The 18,491-nt window shown below is 41.0% G+C and overlaps 1 protein-coding gene across 1 annotated transcript; it reads right to left on the reverse strand.

Moving 5' to 3' along the window:
* Positions 1-10,754: 10,754 nt before the first annotated feature.
* Positions 10,755-12,348, reverse strand: LOC106700161 (alpha- and beta-fibrinogenase OhS1-like). Its single transcript, XM_014474621.2, is given in 7 exon segments — positions 10,755-10,901; positions 10,997-11,124; positions 11,219-11,280; positions 11,591-11,699; positions 11,702-11,775; positions 11,856-12,048; positions 12,315-12,348. Coding segments are annotated over 7 exon segments (747 nt in total).
* Positions 12,349-18,491: the final 6,143 nt, after the last annotated feature.

Here is an 18,491-nt window from a genome sequence, read left to right on the forward strand (position 1 = left end):
TCACAAACCTCACTGGCACTCAGTTAGGATTTCAAGATGCGCTCTCAGCTTTAGCGGTCAACTCTGTTACTTTTACTGTTTTAATATTTGTTGTTTCAGTGGTTTTTCACCTTTAATCACGTAAAAGTACAAGTAGTACTTTTTATGTGTATATAGCAAGTAGTAAAACGGTGTTTATTTGCACGATGAGTCGTGTGCAGCTCTGGTTAATGGTGTTTGCTGGCGGTTGCAAGGTTGGGTTAGTAAATTAAAGGCTTTCCGATAACTGAAACACGACAAAGTGGGGAAATCACGTCACGTCGACTTCCCAGCTACGTGTTTTGATGTAAACGAAATGCAGCGTTAAGCATTTTCAGTCCAGCAAATATAAACGATTAGAGGAGTTTTATACACATTTCTATTTACGACACGGCCGGAGTCTATTCTTGTCCTTTTGTCCTCACTGCAAAAATGCAGGAGACATGAAGATCTAAACAGATCTTTAGATCTGCTGTGTTGTTTTTCTTCACTGTTTGGCTACAAACGTGGACATGAGAAAAATCATTCATACAATATTAATATCCGAATCTCGGTATCTGTTATACGATTAATAATAATAATAATACTCAATCGATTTAATCTTAATGAAATATAATAAGTTTGTTAGTAGTTATTGATGTTCCACACGTCCATAAAGGATTCCATAAGTGCAAGAATTTCTGAGTTGCTTAAAATTGTAACGTTCTCACTGCAGACTGACAAAGAAACGCTTTGAGGTTCTGAATCCACTTGGCAGCGCACGGCCTCCTCCAAAATGCTGTTTGATGGTTCAAGTGGTTGTAAAGGCTCATGCCAAGCTCGTCTACTACACTGTCTGCTTTTTGTGGTTGTTATAGAAACCCGCAGCACCGACCCGAGTGAGATCAGCCCTGCAGAGTGGGGGAAGTTCTGCCAGGGTTACTCCCAAAGAGCCGCCATGTAATAAAGATGAATTCTCTCTTTTTTCTCCTTCAAACTCTGCGGGCCATGAAGCTCTCACTCTTGGATTTCCTCACCGCTCACGCTCTCATTTAGCAAGAGCCTGTAATCATGCTCCTGTCCCATTAAATATGCATGTTTAATTTGTCTCCGAGTTCGTATTTCGGGAGGTGAAGGAGTTGCTGTCATGGGACTTAATTTGCTAACGAGGAGGGGAGAGATCTGAGATGCAGCGCCGCATGAGCAAAAAGTCTTTTTCCTTTTTGAATTTGTTATTTTGTTGAAGCGTTTACTTTAATGCTGATGCACTTCGCATTTCTCCCAAACAGTCAACAGAAAAAAAATAAAACACTAACCATGCCCTGGTGCAGGAGAAGGACGGATCCTGCAGCATCCCAATCTAACCTCTGGAGACCATTAAAGGACTGATTCAACACATTTTTAAAGGAATTAAATATCATTTATGCTGTAAAAAAAAACTATTAATATCCTTGAGGATTTCTTATGTGCAAATCTTTCAGATCATCAAACTATTTTTTTTTACTATCAAACATGACCCAAGTAAATGCAAAATAAAAAACAAAATAATTTTTTATGAAAATGATTTCCTTTAATAAAGGACAAAAAGCTATCCAAATGTAATTTCCACTCTAAAACAAAAACTAAGTAGAACCTTAGTGCCAACATGAAGAAGGCTGAAAGACTTGAACCGTACCAGAGTTTTCTTCAACCGAACCGAGAGAGAGGTTTGTAGGTGGACCAGAGTTCGTTCCAGTTTGAACACGCATTCACACCTTCCCAAATGAACCAGACTTTGGCTGGAGTTGGATTAAAGTGTTCTGGACTGGGCTGGTGTGAATGAGCCCAAAGGTAAACTCGAAAAACGTAAACATGGTAAACGTGAACTCTGGTGCGGTTCAAACGCATGTGTGAACGCCGAGCAGACCGGAGACCGCCCCAAAAACAGAACGTGAGCTACAGTGCAGGGAATTTTGGGTAAGTACAACTAAGACAAACGCGCCAGACAAGCGCTAGCGGTAGAAATTGCTCATTTTTCTAAAAACAGAAATCTTACAACCACTAAAATCTGACGCCACTCAATTTTTATTTACATTTTATGAAGAAGGAAGTTGCGCTCAGTGTCTTCTTCAGAGGATTTTGTGTCGTTTGCTTCGGTGGTTCTTTGTGCAGCGCCTCCAAAGGCCAGGAGGAGTACATATTTTTCAGAGGGTTTGGTTGAAAAATCAAACTCTCTTTCACACGCAACAGTTGAAAATGTAATAAATGTTGACATTTTGGTCCCCAATTCAGTCCACTGGACTGAATAAAGCATCACACAAGGTCCTGTTGTGAAGACATCCAAAAACAAATAAGAAACAAAAACACTGATATCTAACAGTCTGGGAGTCTTACAATTAAACCATGGAGAACCTTCCCAGGCATATAGTCGTCGACCAAAATGAGTCCAAAAGCTCATTAGCAACTCATTCATTATGCAGTAGAACTGTGAACCCGAGTTCAGCAGAAAGTCCACCTCTGAATGCCGGGTCATGTGAGTCTTTGGGCCCTCCACAGTGGGCAAGATCGTGTGGAACTGATCTAGGTCCTTTAAATTAAAATGTTAATACAAGCAGATTTTAGTGGTTTGATTCAATTTCTGCATAGAAACGTCACATCAAAAGTGAACCATTGTAGGTAAAAATCAAAAACAAAAGGAGCAAATTTCAGAAAAAAACTCTGAAGCTCCGAGATTAATCTTAATGATGAAACTCGGACAGGAACCTCTGAACAAAACAAAATTCTTCAAGGTCTGGATTCTCTATTAGAGGCTTAAGCATCAAACAAAAAACCCATCAAAACATAAGAATCTTGGTCTGAATGTTTTATTGAAACTCCTGGTCTGTCCGACGCCGGATCAGCTCTTTTCCCCGTGATAATCGCTCCGTCCCACATGGCGGCTGTTAACATCTGCTTTGCTCCTTCATATCCTCTCTCTTTGACAGAACGCTTCAGAGCCACTCAGCCATGGCGGGCCCCTCAGCCTCCCGGCAGCTGCTGGGGTCGCTCCCTGGCCGGGAGGGAAGGTGAGCGCAGATAAGAGGTCTTTATCTTGGCGCCTGGGGGAGGCGGGGAAGTTTAAGGTGAAGGTCTGACATGGAGGCCCATCCTCTTCCTCCTCCTTCTGGCGCCTGAAGGCCATGAAGGCCCGTTTGTCAAGTTATACAGTAAAAAAAATTAACAGCAAGATTTGGGTTTTATTTAGCCGGTCATAGAGAAAAACATGTGGGTGTTCATTTTTCAAAGTCGTATTTTCATCATTCCATTCATTCATAAATGTCAGTTAAAACTATAACTAAATAAATAGTTAAAAATTATTTAATTCACAAGCTAATATTTAGCTGGAAGCTAAATATTTAGTCTACTAATTAAATATTTAGCTGTAAATTGACTATGTATTTTGCTAAAATACAGTTCCAAGCTAAATGTTAAACTAAATGTTTAAGTCTGAGTCAAATACTTAGTTTTTGGCTAACTAAATAGATATTTAGCCAAATATTTAGTTTTTAATCTATTTAGCTCCAAATTGAATATTTATTTCCAAATAAATATTTTTGTTCCAAACTAAATATTTAGCTCAGACATAACTAAATACTCGCTAAGTAAGTACTTAGCAAGTTAAATACTTAGCTATTCAGTTAGCAAGCCTAATATTTAACTTTGAAACAATTATTTAGTTCCCAACTAATTAGTTTTGTTTAATATTTAGTTTGCGAACTAAATATGCACCTCCAAATTAAATATTTATTTGTTATCATTAGCAAGCTAAATATGTAGTTTGGAAATTAAATGCTTAAAAGCTAAATAGTTAGCAAAATAGATATTTAATTTGGATATTTAGTTTGTAAGCTAAATATTTAGCTTGTGGATTAAATATTTAGTCTATAACTCTGACATTTATGAATGTATGAGTAACACATACTCCATGACTGACTGCATAAACCTAAATATTGCTGTTAATTCTGCAATGTGTAACTTTACGACTGTCGCCCCATTCAGGCCCGATCCTCATGTCCCTGGGCTCCTTCACGACGGCCCCCGCTGCACCGGCTTTAATGAGAAAGATGAAAGGGGGCCCTCCTCCTCCTCCTCTTCCTCTGCTGGTACCAGCCGATCCGCTCCTCTTCCTCCTCCCGTACACTCTGGCCCTGCAGCCTTTCTGCTCGGCTGGGGGAAGAAGCTCTGGTGTGGTAAATTGGAGCCGAAGCTGGTTCCTATTTTAAATTTTTCAGGTATTATTCCCTCAGATCTTCCGTGCATGCGTCTCTTTTTTTTTTATGCCTCACGCTCTGCTTTCTTTGAGTCATAAACAACATGAAACGCACAATCCTCTCCTTTCAGGTCTTGCAACAAAGGTCAAAGCTCATTACTGAAGTTTGTTTTTATGTCTTTTTGTGTTGAAATCGACCAAACAAATCAAGTTGTTTATCTGCTTTTAATCTCATGGTGGCGGCGTGTTGGAGCAGCTCTGTTACGCTAGCTCTGATATAATATTTTGGTTATACTGTTGCATGTTTGGGCAATTATTCACTCTGGTTTTACATGCTGGACACTGCAAAAAAAATATAAAGTTTTACTTTACTTATTTTGGCATATTTCTGGTGCAAATATTGTAGTCAACTCGAAATATGACAAAACTAACTTACAACTAGCAAGCAAGATATAGGAGCTTGTTTAAAGTCAACAGTTCCTGATGAAAAAGTCTTTAGTTCCACTGGCAGATTACTTCACTTATAAAATGGGAAAAATGTCTTATTATTGAAATATTCTGCCAGCGGAAGCAATATTTTTTGTAATCGATATGAAGGAATAATTGATATGAACAAGATCCTATATCTTGCTGAAAAGTTACTTGCAAGTTAGTTTTGTGTTACTTCAAGTGATCTAGTACATCCTGACTTGAATCTAGACCAAAAATACTTGGTAAGATTTTGTATTTTTGGAATGCAGCTATTTTACTTTATTTTTTTTAAACTTTCAGACAGTTATGATGTGTAACCGTGGTGACAAGGTGTTTCTACAACCGGGAGCAGCTGGTTAGCATCATCAAAAGCTCAAATGTCCCCCGAACCTTGACCTCAAACCTCAGAGGAGCTAAAATGGAGGCATCGTGGAGAACGATCATATCTCCTAATCCATCGTCATACAGAAAGACAGAGATCTAAAGAGGAGTGGCAAAAGCAAACCAGGTGGCTTAGCAGAGCTTGGTGTCATCCAGGACGTGTTACTGTGGATTATTGTCTTTACTACCCAGATATTGGGCTGTTTGTACGTAATCAGTCATGAGACTGTAATATCACAATAATCGAGCTTCTTAATATTTGGCAGAAGTAGCAGAATTCACTTAAATTGTTTGCTTGTCTGGTGAATTTGACGTTTTGCCCAAACTTACACCCAAGGGCAATTTAGAGTCCTACGCAGACACATTTTGGAGTTGTGGGGAAAACGCCGCGGTAAACCGGCGTTTCAAAAAGTCACCTTGTTGCTTGTTTCAACCACCTGATCTAAACTGTCCCTCTCAGATCAGAGACAGCTGCTCGGGATAATCAGGAACAGTCCAGGAACCGCAGGCTCTCAATCCTCCCGTAAACAGGAAACTCCTGGAGAACTGGTGTCACTCGAAAGAAAAGAAAAGAATCTCGTCAGCTTGAGAGAGTCCCAAAGCCAAAGCAAAACCAAAACCCAGAATCCCCACATGGAGAAGCGGTTTGGCTGCCGTGACAACAAATATGTTTCAAGACGTCAAGGAGAGGCTTTCAAACGTAAAAACACTGTATGAGCTGTCATGGTGGTGGCAGCATCATGCTGTGGGGCTGTTTTACTAGTGCGTCGCAAAACTTTCTAATTTACTTACCTGATATGAACAGAGACTGAAAGAACTTGGATATAGTAAGAAAAATGATCCCAAACGCACATTAAAGTTGTTTCACAATACACACGGCCGGGTAGTTTAGCCAAAAATTATACTCATGTAAGACTAGCACTACTTCAACATATTTTTAACTCAAAAGTAAAAAAAAGAAGTATTTGGTAATTGATCAAAACATCAATCATTTAGTATTTAAAATGACACAATTTAAGGCACCAGAATATAAAGTTATGTGGAAATTTTGGTATTTTAAGGACCAAAATGAAAATAATAAACATAATTACAAAATAACAAAATCACACTATATAAAGAAATTCATTTCCAAATAAGTTTCTTTCAATATAAAACTTATGAAACTTTAACAAAATTCTGAAGGTTAACCAAAATAATGTCTGAGAATTTTTTGAGTATCCAGACATTTTACTCAAGTAAGAGGAGCAATACTTTATGAGAAAGTTACTCAAGTAAAAGTAAAAAGCACAGCATAGCAAAAATACCGTGAATAAGCCACTTTAAGTAAAGTTTATTTCTCTGGCTGTAATAGTTATTGAATTAGATTTAGGCCATATAATTAGAAACCTGTGGTCCTTTAGACCAAAAAAGTAAAAAAAAAAAAGAAAAAAAAAGATGATCGCAAATACAGACATTAATAAAATAAAAAGGTTGAATCACAAGAATAAAAACACAACAGAAGTCTTTGATGTCGTTTTTAGCCGAGAAAACACAGTCAGCTGTGAAGGGTCACTGCTGCCATCTAGCGGCCATGTGGGTGTACTACAAGACTCTTTGACCTGTTAAATTAATTTATGCGTTCAGATGAGTCTGGTTTGTCGGATTGAAAGTACCTTCTGAAAATAGTATTATGAATATCATTTTCATAGTATTTCAGACAGTTATGATGTGTAATCGTGGTAATAAGGTGTTTAGTGTCCAAATCTATTGTTTATATACAATGTTATTAGTTAGAACTGAGGCAGAAGGTTTATTATAAATTATTTTAATCCAGTTTATGAAATTACTACCAAAACCGAATTGAGAGAGAACTTTGTAGAGATAATTACGTTCCACTCTATCGAATGCTTTTTCTGCATCAAGTGAAAGCGAAGCTGTATCGGGATGTTCATATTTTGCATGAATTGTATTCAGTACACGACGGTTACCATGGTGAACCCTTTGTAAATCCGTTCTGATCAGGGTCGGAATGGGATGGTAAAAATTTCTCAAGCCTAATTGTTAGTACTTTAGATATTATTCTGGCATCAGAATTGATAAGTGAGATTGGATGGAAGGATTCGGGAGATTAGAACTGTTATGATCGCAACAGTGAAAGAAAACAAATGTTTTTGCACTTCCTCCTTTATTTTGCAGGAGATTTTTATGTTAATGTTTTTAAGATAAGTCTTTTTTTATATATCTTTCTGTAAGCCTATAAAAGGTGTCAAAATTTAAAAAAAAATCCTAATTAACAGTGGCATTGTGTTTAACTGCGATAGAGGAAAATGTTCTACTATCATTTTATGTTAAATTTGTGGCAACGAGAAACTACCATTAATAAGTTTGACCCGTTTTAAAATGTTTTCTTAGCCCTCTGATGCCTGAGTGACTGACTATACAGTCTTCTGTGAGTGGGTCTGTTTTGAGTGGGTCATTTGTTTTCCTGTGATGCTCACATGGTGCTCTGTGTCTTCTGTTTTGAGTCGATCCATGTCTTGTCCCTCATGTCCGTTATTCCTTGCGCCTGTGTTTTTGTTTCCCTGTCTGTTTTCCTTCTTACTCCTCTCTCGGTCACAACCAGATTATCCAACGCTGTCAGCTGGTAGTTTTCCAGCGCTCCCATCTCGCCCTCATCGCAGTAAACTGATTCCGTCAGTAGTATTTCTCTAGTCACTGATCTCTCCTCTCCTCGTCCTCTCGCAGTGCTCCAGCTGAAGATCCACCGGTCTGAGCTGAGCTTCCAATAAATCGGAGTTTTCTGCTCACTCCTGCGTCGTGGCTGATTTTCCGGGTCCCTCCAGTGCAGTGGTTCCCAAAGTAAAAGCAAAAACTTGAGTTGCATGATATTAGCAACATGTTTTTGAGGAATACCTGGAATATTAAGTGATGGAAAATTTTCTTTACAAAGATATTGCAGAAAAATGACCTCGCCGGGTCAAAAAAGACCCATTTAGAGGGTTAAGACTTCTTTTTCATTTCAGATTTTGACTTTTAAATTGCTTTAAATATTGAACCTTTTATTTCCTTGAAATAAAAGGGTATCTTTTTTTAATAATGAGGTGTTTTTTTGTTGTTGTTTTACATTTAAGTTATTAGGATTTTATTATTTGTTAATTGCATTTTGTGACTTCTGTTTCATTATTGGGGCCTGCCATGCAAAGCAATGGCAGGAACCTATTACTATTGTCGGAGAGAAGCGTCTCTTTAATATTCTTCTTCTTTATTTTTCTTCCGTCACCGTTAATGCGGCTCATACCGCTGGGTGCACACCTACAAATGAGGTATCAAAACGTGCAGAAAATTCACGCCATTGGAGCTATTACTTGTGGTGGGATTTGGGCTTAACGTGGCGACATAATTCGCGAAAAACTACGAAAAAAACCCCATTATAAGTCAATGGGTAAAATCCTAGAAATACCCTATTTTTGAGGATTTGCTGTGTCGTCACAAATTCACCTAGAAATGCCATTCAAATTTCATTTTGTAGATACGTCTGTGATCTCTTCGAAAGTGAAGACGGCTCATCGATACCAGTTACGGTTTGTCCACAATTTGCCTCTAAGCGACCCAAAGTTTCTCATTTTTCTTCAAATTAGAGTGACAGCCCATCTCGGTTCATATCTGGGCACAACATTTCTTTCTCTCATCGCTGTAAATGCTCTGAGTGAGGTACAGATATGAATCTCGGGACTATCGCAGAAGACACATTGAACTGTCATACGCTTAAAACGCTTTTCGAATATGTATTACGGTTCCCGAACAAGAAGGATTTGTTTCCAATGCTTTTTTTCAGTAAAGTGTGTTTGCTCAAACACACTTGTGTGTTTGAGCAAACACTTGTGTGTTTGAGAGCTCAGAGCTCACAGCTCACACCTGCTGAGACCATTATTTACCATAGCAACGGAACTCAAGAGGCTATTGGCTGCTCATTAGGACTACAAAAACGCATCACTGTAGTTCTATCTACCCTCAGTTGAAACAGATCAGGACTGAGAACTGGCCTTTAGAACTACCTGCTGCTATCGGCTGTATATAACTGATTTAACTCAGTAACTGTTACACATGGGATTAGTTTTAAACTTTAAAATTAAGCATACTGAAAATTTCAAAATAAAAGCCTTGAATATTTTTACATGACGTAATTGCTCTTTTTGGCCGTATATGACTTTTTCATCCAAAGCAATGTTACACATGGGATTAGTTCGGAACTTTAAAATGGAGCATAATAATAATTTCAAAATAAAAGCCTTGAATATTTTTACATCAGGTAATTGCTGTTTTTGGCCGTATATGACTTTTTCATCCAAAGCACTGTTACACATGGGATTAGTTTGGAACTTTAAAATGGAGCATAATAATAATTTCAAAATAAAAGCCCTGAATATTTTTACATCATGTAATTGCTCTTTTTGGCTTTATCTGACTTTTCCATCCAAAGCACTGTTACACATGGGATTAGTTTGGAACTTTAAAATTAAGCATACTGAAAATTTCAAAATAAAAGCCTTGAATATTTTACATGACGTAATTGCTCTTTTTGGCCGTATATGACTTTTTCATCCAAAGCACTGTTACACGTGGTATTAGTTTGGCCCTCTGAAATGAAGCATACTGAAAATTTCAAAATAAAAGCCTTGAATATTTTTACATCATGTAATTGCTTTTTTTGGCCGTATATGACTTTTTCATCCAAAGCACTGTTACACATGGGATTAGTTTGGAACTTTAAAATGGAGCATAATAATAATTTCAAAATAAAAGCCTTGAATATTTTTACATGAGGTAATAGCTCTTTTTGGCTTTTTTTGACTTTTTCATCCAAAGCACTCTTACACGTGGTATTAGTTCGGAACTTAAAAATGAAGCATACTGAAAATTTCAAAATAAAAGCCTTGCATTTTTTTACATCAGCTACTTGTGTTTTGAGCATTATATAACTATTTTAACCCAAGGACTATTACGCATGGGATTAGTTTGGCCCTTTGAAATGAAGTTTAACAAAACTTCCAAAATAAAAGCCTTGACAACATTTTAAATCGTACCGAATGGTGCACGTCCGCCTCACTTAACGTTCTTGCGGTTCTCCGCGTGCCACTGATTACGTCACGGCGTTCTTTAGCGTCGACGCCGATTTGTGGCGTGACGACGCCGGGCCCAAACCCCACGGCCGCGCCTTGGCAGGCCCCGGCTAAATTTCTTCCGAAATTTTCTAGTTTTTTTGTGCACAGCTCTTTGGTCTTGTTGGAGTGTAAAGTTCTCTGGAACAAAATCAGGAAGAGTAACTCCAGAGCTGCAGAGTTTAGATGCTGCGTGTTCATTTCTGATGTAAAATAAAGACAAAAACCGAATGAATAAATTACTTGTGGTGTTCCTCTTCATGCGATTTAAAACTCGTGCCACGTTTTCAGACGTAGTTCAGGGAAAATATCAACTGAACCATGAATGTAAAGACATTCCAATGCCAAGAAATGTTTCTTTTTCATGCATTTATTGATTTGTTTTTCATTTCTGAGGCAGAGAAATCTCCGTTAGGGAGGTCAAGGTCAGGTGACAAAACAACAAAACAATTAATTTATCCTAATTCTACAAACATGTTGGACAAACTGATGAAGGTACAACTGCAAAATTACATCAGAGAGGAAATCTGATGAGGGTTTTATTTAAGGCCAGTTGTTTGTTTTATCCAGTCCATGTATTGACACACATCTATGATTACAGTTGGTTTCTGACATGGAGCGCTTCCGCCTAAACAAATTACACCATAAATCATGTTGTCGTACACCACTGCTCCACCAGAGTCGCCCTGTAAATAAAAAATTATGTGAATATATTTATTTGTGTTGTTAAACAGAAACGTCTTCTCATCACTGTAGAGAGACACTGAAGAAACAAACTCACAAGACATGCATCCTTGTTCGGTGCTGAAGTAAGAAATACATGCCCATGTCTCGGCATGAAGCGGGAAACAGCATCAACTTTCATGTCGACACACTGAAGATGTGATGGAACAGGAGGAAGTCTGGTTACTGTAGAGAAACATGAGAATCATAAACATGTTCTTCACTCGACCCAGAGACAGAGGCAAAGATTTTATTCTCATGGCTTCAATATTTCTGTCACATCGCTGATTATTGGGGCCGGTGGTCGTTGCTCCCTCTCCTGCCAGCTGAACAACATCGTCTCTAAAACACAATAAGAATAAAATGTAAAAATACAAGATAACAATGTAGAAAATGAAGAAGAATGAAAGAACAGAAAATAAATCCATTAAGGTCTTCATCCACTGACACAGGGGTGTCCACCTCCAGTCCTCAGTGACGGTGTCCTACGTCCTTTACATGTGTCTTTGGTCCAACACACCTGATTTAAACGGGTTCTGGTTCTGCTGGCGGCCCAGTTACCTGACTCAGGTGTGCTGGAGCAGAGGCAGCAGGACTGGAGGAACGGAGACAGAAAACCTGAAGTCGTGTTTTCAGTCAGAGAAAGACTTACTTTTTAAGACGATTATTGCATCTTGGTAGCTGAGCAGGTGGGACATCTGTTACCGGTGTCTGCAGCTTCAGCAACATGATGTCATGCCGCTGGCCGTGGCGAGTGTACACACAGGATCGTGACGGATTACTTGATCCTGCTGCCCAGCAGACCGTGGATGAACTTTTAACATCGCTACGTTAGTCCTGCAGAAAAGGTTAGATTATAATGAACACACAGAAAACCTGATCGCCTTCAGATAAAACTGTTAATGTCTCTTTCCTACCAGCCTGGCTCCGACTTCCAGCAGTGAGCTGCAGTCAGGATCCACTCAGAGTGGATCAGAGATCCTCCACAGCGGAACGTCTCTGTACCTTTGCTGCGCTGCAGGCGAACATGATAAAGGCGCTCCGTGTCGTCACAGTCATGAACGCCAATGATTCTCTTCTGCAGAGAAACATCTGAGTTCACTGAGACGCCTGAAGAGGAAAAAGGAGGACTTTACTGAGAAATCAGGTGCAAGCATGACTGCTGGGACAGAAAAGGGATAAACAGTTAAAGATTAAAAAGCATCACACTTTATATGCAAAGAAGTTTCAGTCTGAAACAGAATCAGAGGGAAGTTTGAGGGTCACAGAGAGCAGCAGCTTCCCTGGAACCAGTGGAAGTGTCTCCAGTGTGTCCAGTGTGTCCAGTGTGTCCAGTGTCTCCAGTGTCTCCAGTGTGTCCAGTGTGTCCGACTCACCCAGCAGCAGCAGCAGAACCTTCAGCAGAGCCATTGCTGGTCCAGCTTCCTGTGAACGTCTGCTGCCCTGCAGCAGCTTTTAAACTCTGTTTACAACTTCCTGTTGGACAGGAAGCCACCAATCACAGGACAGACACTGATCTGTCCAATTAACTTGATTGTAAACTTGATGAAATAAAGTGATTTTCTGAAGAAAGAGCAACTTGTTCTTGTTTTCAGGTTGATGTTTTTGTATATTTTTTAAAGAAAAAACTGTTTGGTTTCCAATCTACAAGAATTCACATCTTCCTTTGCTCCCAAAAGTAAAATCATTTTGTTTATTGACGAGCTGTGAAAATGACCCTCTGTACAAACAGACAAGGGTTTTCCTCTTTCATTTGGAAAAAGAACAATATCACAATGCTGGGTGGTGAAGAGCATTTGCATTTGTTGTAAATGCAAAATTACAACAAAAAATTTAAACTCAGAAATTAACCCAATTAAAAGAAAACAATTCAGACTTTTATAACACATTTAAAAGAAACCTGTGGTAAAATTTTAACTGATGTGATTCTTTTTATCAAACGCGCAGACCTCTTTCATCACTCACGATCTGTGCTTTTACAATTATTCTTGATTGCTTTGGTGCATTTGTGAACAGCTGAACAGCAGCACTTTGGGTCAAAGGGATGCATTCTGTTAGCTACAGGCTCAAACCGTGCTACATTTAAAATATTCAACAAAAGCAAATACTGCTCTCAGTCAGCCTTAAAATGAATGTGACAACCTGTGATTTGACTAATTAGAGATGTGATTACATATTCATCTGCAAAATAAAATTGTTTTATGTGGGCAAAAGTTGGTTTGGTGTAAAGTGGATCTAATGTGCTAACAAAGATCAAGTTAAGGACAAACATAAATACAAAAAAAAGAAAAATCAGAAAGAAGACCTGATGCCACATTGTGAAACACAAAATGACTAATGGAACTAAAATGTCCTTCGTAAAAAAAACTATGAATCTTGTGATATTACAGACAACAAATGTTACAAAGATTCGTAAGGAACACTCCGTTATGGACTAAAGGACTCTCTGTCTTTTCTCTGTTTTATCTGCTCACACGCACACGGCTGCACGCTGACGTAACCGTAACGGTTTAGACGGACGGCAGTCAAACAAAAACAAAACCTGATTGAGGCAGGCCAACAGCTTAGAGAGGAAGCAGAATGAGGAGAAAATAAAGCTGAACTCGCTTTGCTTCACTTGGTGTCGGGCCTGAGGTGAGCTGAGAGGAGTCCAGCGCTGGACGGTGAAAGTCACTCTGTATCTGTTCCACTTGGATGACCTGTAACTTTTGGTCCTTTTCTGCATTAAAGCCTGTTTTATAGTTAACCAAAGCTCATTATTCCTCAAGGTAACGGGGTTTTAGTCGGATTCTGACACTGGTAAACGGACCTGCGTACTGCACAGAGGGGGAAAATGGGTGAACTCTGACCTCAGTTTTCTTCCCCTCTACTTTGAGAAGAAAACATTGGTCATGATGATATCTCTAAAGAAAATGAGAATCAAATAGCTTTCTAATTCAATCCCACAAAAGAATTTTAAATATTAATTTCATAATGACGTACGAAGTTACCCCTTTAATGACTAACCACAAGAAATTAAGACAATACATCTTTTTTCAATTGCAACTCCATCCAAAATATTGGAAAGATTTTCAAAAGTTGGACATTGGAAAACAAACCTATTCCATCTTTAAGTTTTAATACAGTAAAATATTGTCTTCCAACAGAAGATGAAGAGTTAAATCATATTGTTGGAGATTATCCTCTGTCTGGCTTCTGCTTCATCTTAACGTTTCTACCAGGCGGGTTAAAGCTGCTGCTGACAGGATCTGGGCTGGAGGTTCACGACTGTAAATAGAAGTTATTGCAGAACCTCAAGTGTTAAAGGAAGATTCGGCCCATTTAGAGTTCATGAAATAAACATCAGAGAAAATATTGTAGCAATAATTAGAACCGCAGCAAAAAGGCAAACATGCCACAATGAAATGAATCAAAATGTCTCCAAGGCATCGGGGGACTGACAGGAGCCACAGGGGGATTCCAGGTAGATTCCAGGTAGATTCCAGGTAGACTCCAGAGATGCGCATCACAGCAACTGTTCCTCCAGGGCCGGCCCAAGGTAATATGGGGCCTTAGACAGAACCCCCCTCCCTCTGGAACCCGTCCTACTAAGAACCTCAGCATCACTAACATGTTTAAATATCGATCAGGTGAATCTGTGAGAAGGAGACCAGGTTTATTGGCCCAGTTTAAAATCAATCACTGATTATTGGTTATTTGCTGTGATGTATTTGTGAACAAACCCAATTCAAACACAATGATTACACCATATTGTAGCCATGGTAACGCAACAATCAAACTATCAAGATGATTCTTTAAACTTTTACAAAGTAAACGTCCTAATTAAATCCTAAATGTACTATTTATTTTTCTCAGCTGAATGCATTAAATAAAATGTAATAACATTGTCATTCTCTATAAATGATGCTATAGGTTTAGATCTACGGTCTGTGTTACAATTAAACCATTTCTAGGGGCCCCTGAGTGTCTGGAGGCCCCTGAATGGCCCCTACCAGCAGCTACTGAGTTTTCTTTGCCTTGATATCTCAGTCTTATAATTCTAAATCTAGAAGTTTAACATCAAACTATTATATAGAGTTAACCCCTTTGAGCTTTTTGATCTATAAATCAATCTGCAGCCAGGTTGTTCTAGAGGTTAAATAGATATTATTAGGACTTAATTAGTAAAATGGCAGCAAATTTTCTTATTTCATAACTTCATAACCTTTGACCTTCTCTCCTCTGGTCTGTTTAACAGCTACAGTCTCAGATCAGCTCAGATCTCCAGGACTGTCAGCAGCAGAAACAGAAACTTTATACCTGTTGGGGAAAATATAGACTAGATTTGCTTTGAATTTCCCCACATGATGGCAATGATACAGTAGGAACCAATTAGATTCTTGATTAATATGGGTTGTTGCTATGTTGTTGTACGGAGTTTTTGTTCAATGTGCCCCTTTTTTAAATTTGAGCCCCGGCCCCTCCATAGGTCTCTGCACGGCCCTGACCCGGAGCAACAGAACCACCAACATTGAAACACCAAAATGATGAATCATCCATCAGTCAGACAGAAAATCCTGATTTACAATCAATCAATTGAGTAATAAATCAACAAATTTATGGTTAATAACAACATTTATTCTAACATGATTGGACTGCAGTGAACATTAAACTCGTCCCAGCAGGCAGGTCAGGATTTTGTTTCTGTTTACCCAGCAGGTAAATCACCTGACTAGAATAAACCTGAAAACATCCAGATTTTTATTAATATGTCAGATAAAAAAATGCAAAAAAATCTAAATTATTAATTATTCTGAAGCCACCTGGTGGAGAAAAGCTCCGATCAAAACAAACAATACTAGTAATAATAATAATAACAATAATAATAATCAATGATAATAAATGTGAATTTGATTCTTCCGGTTTAAATTATTTTATCACCAGATTAAATGAGACAATCTGATCAATGTGTGAGTGAGGAAGAGGAGGAGTGAGGAAGGCGCAGGCTGCTCTACCTGGGCCTGCAGCGCCACGATCTGATTGGATGCTGGGAGAGACCAGTGTGTTCAAGTTGTGCTAAAAGCAGTTAGCCTGTCAGAAAGCTATGCTAGCCTAAAATAGCCTCAATGCTAAACATGTAGCAGCTAATGCAAATGTTAGCATTTATAATCACATTTCTACAGAAGTTCCATGAAATTGTGAAGATAAAAGGATAGAAAAACATTTTGAACCTGAAGAACAGATTAAAAATGATAAATATCTTTGTTATTTATTTCTATGACTTGTGATGTAAAGCAACAAGAACTGCTGTTGCTGAAATGTGCCGTAAAACAGGCTTTATACAGGAATCCTAGACTTGAATTTACTACCTATGTTTACTATCACTGCAATATTTTTACTCCATCCATCCATCCATCCATCCATCCATCCATCCATCCATCCATCCATCCATCCATCCATCCATCCATCCATCCATCCATCCATCCATCCATCCATCCATCCATCCATCCATCCATCCATCCATCCATCCATCCATCCATCCATCCATCCATCCATCCATCCATCCATCCATCCATCCATCCATCCATCCATCCATCCATCCATCCATCCATCCATCCATCCATCCATCCATCCATCCATCCATCGTTGGTAGGTTGGGTTGGATGTAGGATCTTAAAAAGGGAGGACCAGACTTCCCTCTCCCCAGCCACTTGTTCCAGTTCCTCCAGGGGAATCCCGAGGCGTTCCCAGGCCAGCCGAGAGACATAGTCCCTCCAGCGTGTCCTGGGTCTTCCCCGGGGCCTCCTCCCGGTTGGACGTGCCCGGAACACCTCACCAGGGAGGTGTCCAGGAGGCATCCTGACCAGATGCCCAAGCCACCTCAACTGGCTCCTCTCGATGTGAAGGAGCAGCGGCTCTACTCTGAGTCCCTCCCGGATGACTGAGCTTCTCACCCTATCTCTAAGGGAGAGCCCAGACAACCTACGGAGAAAACCCATTTCGGCCGCTTGTATCTGTGATCTCGTTCTATCGGTCATGACCCAAAGCTCATGACCATAGATGAGGGTGGGAAAGTCGATCGACCGGTAAATCGAGAGCTTCGCTTTTTCACTCAGCTCTCTCTTCACCACGACAGACTGGTACAGCGCCCGCTTGACGGCAGATGCTGCGCCAATCCGCTTGTCGATCTCCAGCTCCCTTCTTCTCCCTCAATCGTGAACAAGATCTCGAGATACTTGAACTCCTCCACTTGGGGCAGGACACCTCCTACTCCCACCCCTCCACCCCCGACCCGGAGAAGGCACTCTACCCTTTTTTGGCTGAAGACCATGGACTCAGATTTGGAGGCACTGATCCTCATCCCAGCCGCTTCACACTCGGCTGCAAACCGCTTCAGCGAGAGCTGCAGATCACGACATGATGAAGCCAATAGGACCACATCATCCACAAAAAGCAGAGACGTGATCCTAAGGCCACCAAAAAGGATCCCCTCAACACCTTGGCTGGTCCAGTGTTCCACGACCAGGACGAAAACCACATTGCTCTTCCTGAATCCGAGGTTCAACTATCCGATAGAACCTCCTCTCCAAGACCCCTGAATAGACCTTGCCAGGGAGGTTTAAGAGTGTGACACTCCTGTAATTGGAGCACACCCTCCGGTCCCCCTTTTTGAACAGGGGGACCACCACCCCAATCTGCCAATCCAGGGGACCTGCCCCCAATGTCCATGCAATATTGCAGAGTCGCGTCAGCCAACACAACCCTACAACATTCAGAGCCTTAAGGAACTCCGGACGAATCTCATCCACCCCCGGGGCCCTGCCACCGAGGAGCTTTTTAAGCACCTCGGCGACCTCGTCCCCGGAGACTGAAGAGCCCAACCCAGAGTCCACAGGCTCAGCTTCCTCAATGGAAGGCCCTCCGATTTTCCGCCTCCTGGTGCTCCCTCGTCACCTCCAGGTGGTCCCAGGGCTCCCTCGTCGCCTCCAGGTGGTCCCAGGGCTCCCTCGACGCCTCCAGGTGGTCCCAGGGCTCCCTCGTCGCCTCCAGGTGGTCCCAGGGCTCCCTCGACGCCTCCAGGTGGTCCCAGGGCTCCCTCGTCGCCTCCAGGTGGTCCCAGGGCTCCCTCGACGCCTCCAGGTGGTCCCAGGGCTCCCTCGACGCCTCCAGGTGGTCCCAGGGCTCCCTCGACGCCTCCAGGTGGTCCCAGGGCTCCCTCGACGTCTCCAGGTGGTTCCAGGGCTCCCTCGACGCCTCCAGGTGGTCCCAGGGCTCCCTCGTCGCCTCCAGGTGGTCCCAGGGCTCCCTCGTCGCCTCCAGGTGGTCCCAGGGCTCCCTCGACGCCTCCAGGTGGTCCCAGGGCTCCCTCGACGCCTCCAGGTGGTCCCAGAGCTCCCTCGTCGCCTCCAGGTGGTCCGACCCCTGCGCCAACATTGTCCGCCGGACCGGCCTTCAGGGATTCGTCTCCTGCACCACCAACGTTGCCCCCTTGCTGGATGGATGGATAGTTTTGGCCCCACTTGGAGAACATTCAATCCCCATGAAGACAGAAGAGCCAAGGCTGGGTTCCCGAA

This window comes from Xiphophorus maculatus, chromosome 11 (genome assembly GCF_002775205.1).
Source record: "Xiphophorus maculatus strain JP 163 A chromosome 11, X_maculatus-5.0-male, whole genome shotgun sequence".
Lineage (NCBI taxonomy): Eukaryota > Metazoa > Chordata > Actinopteri > Cyprinodontiformes > Poeciliidae > Xiphophorus > Xiphophorus maculatus.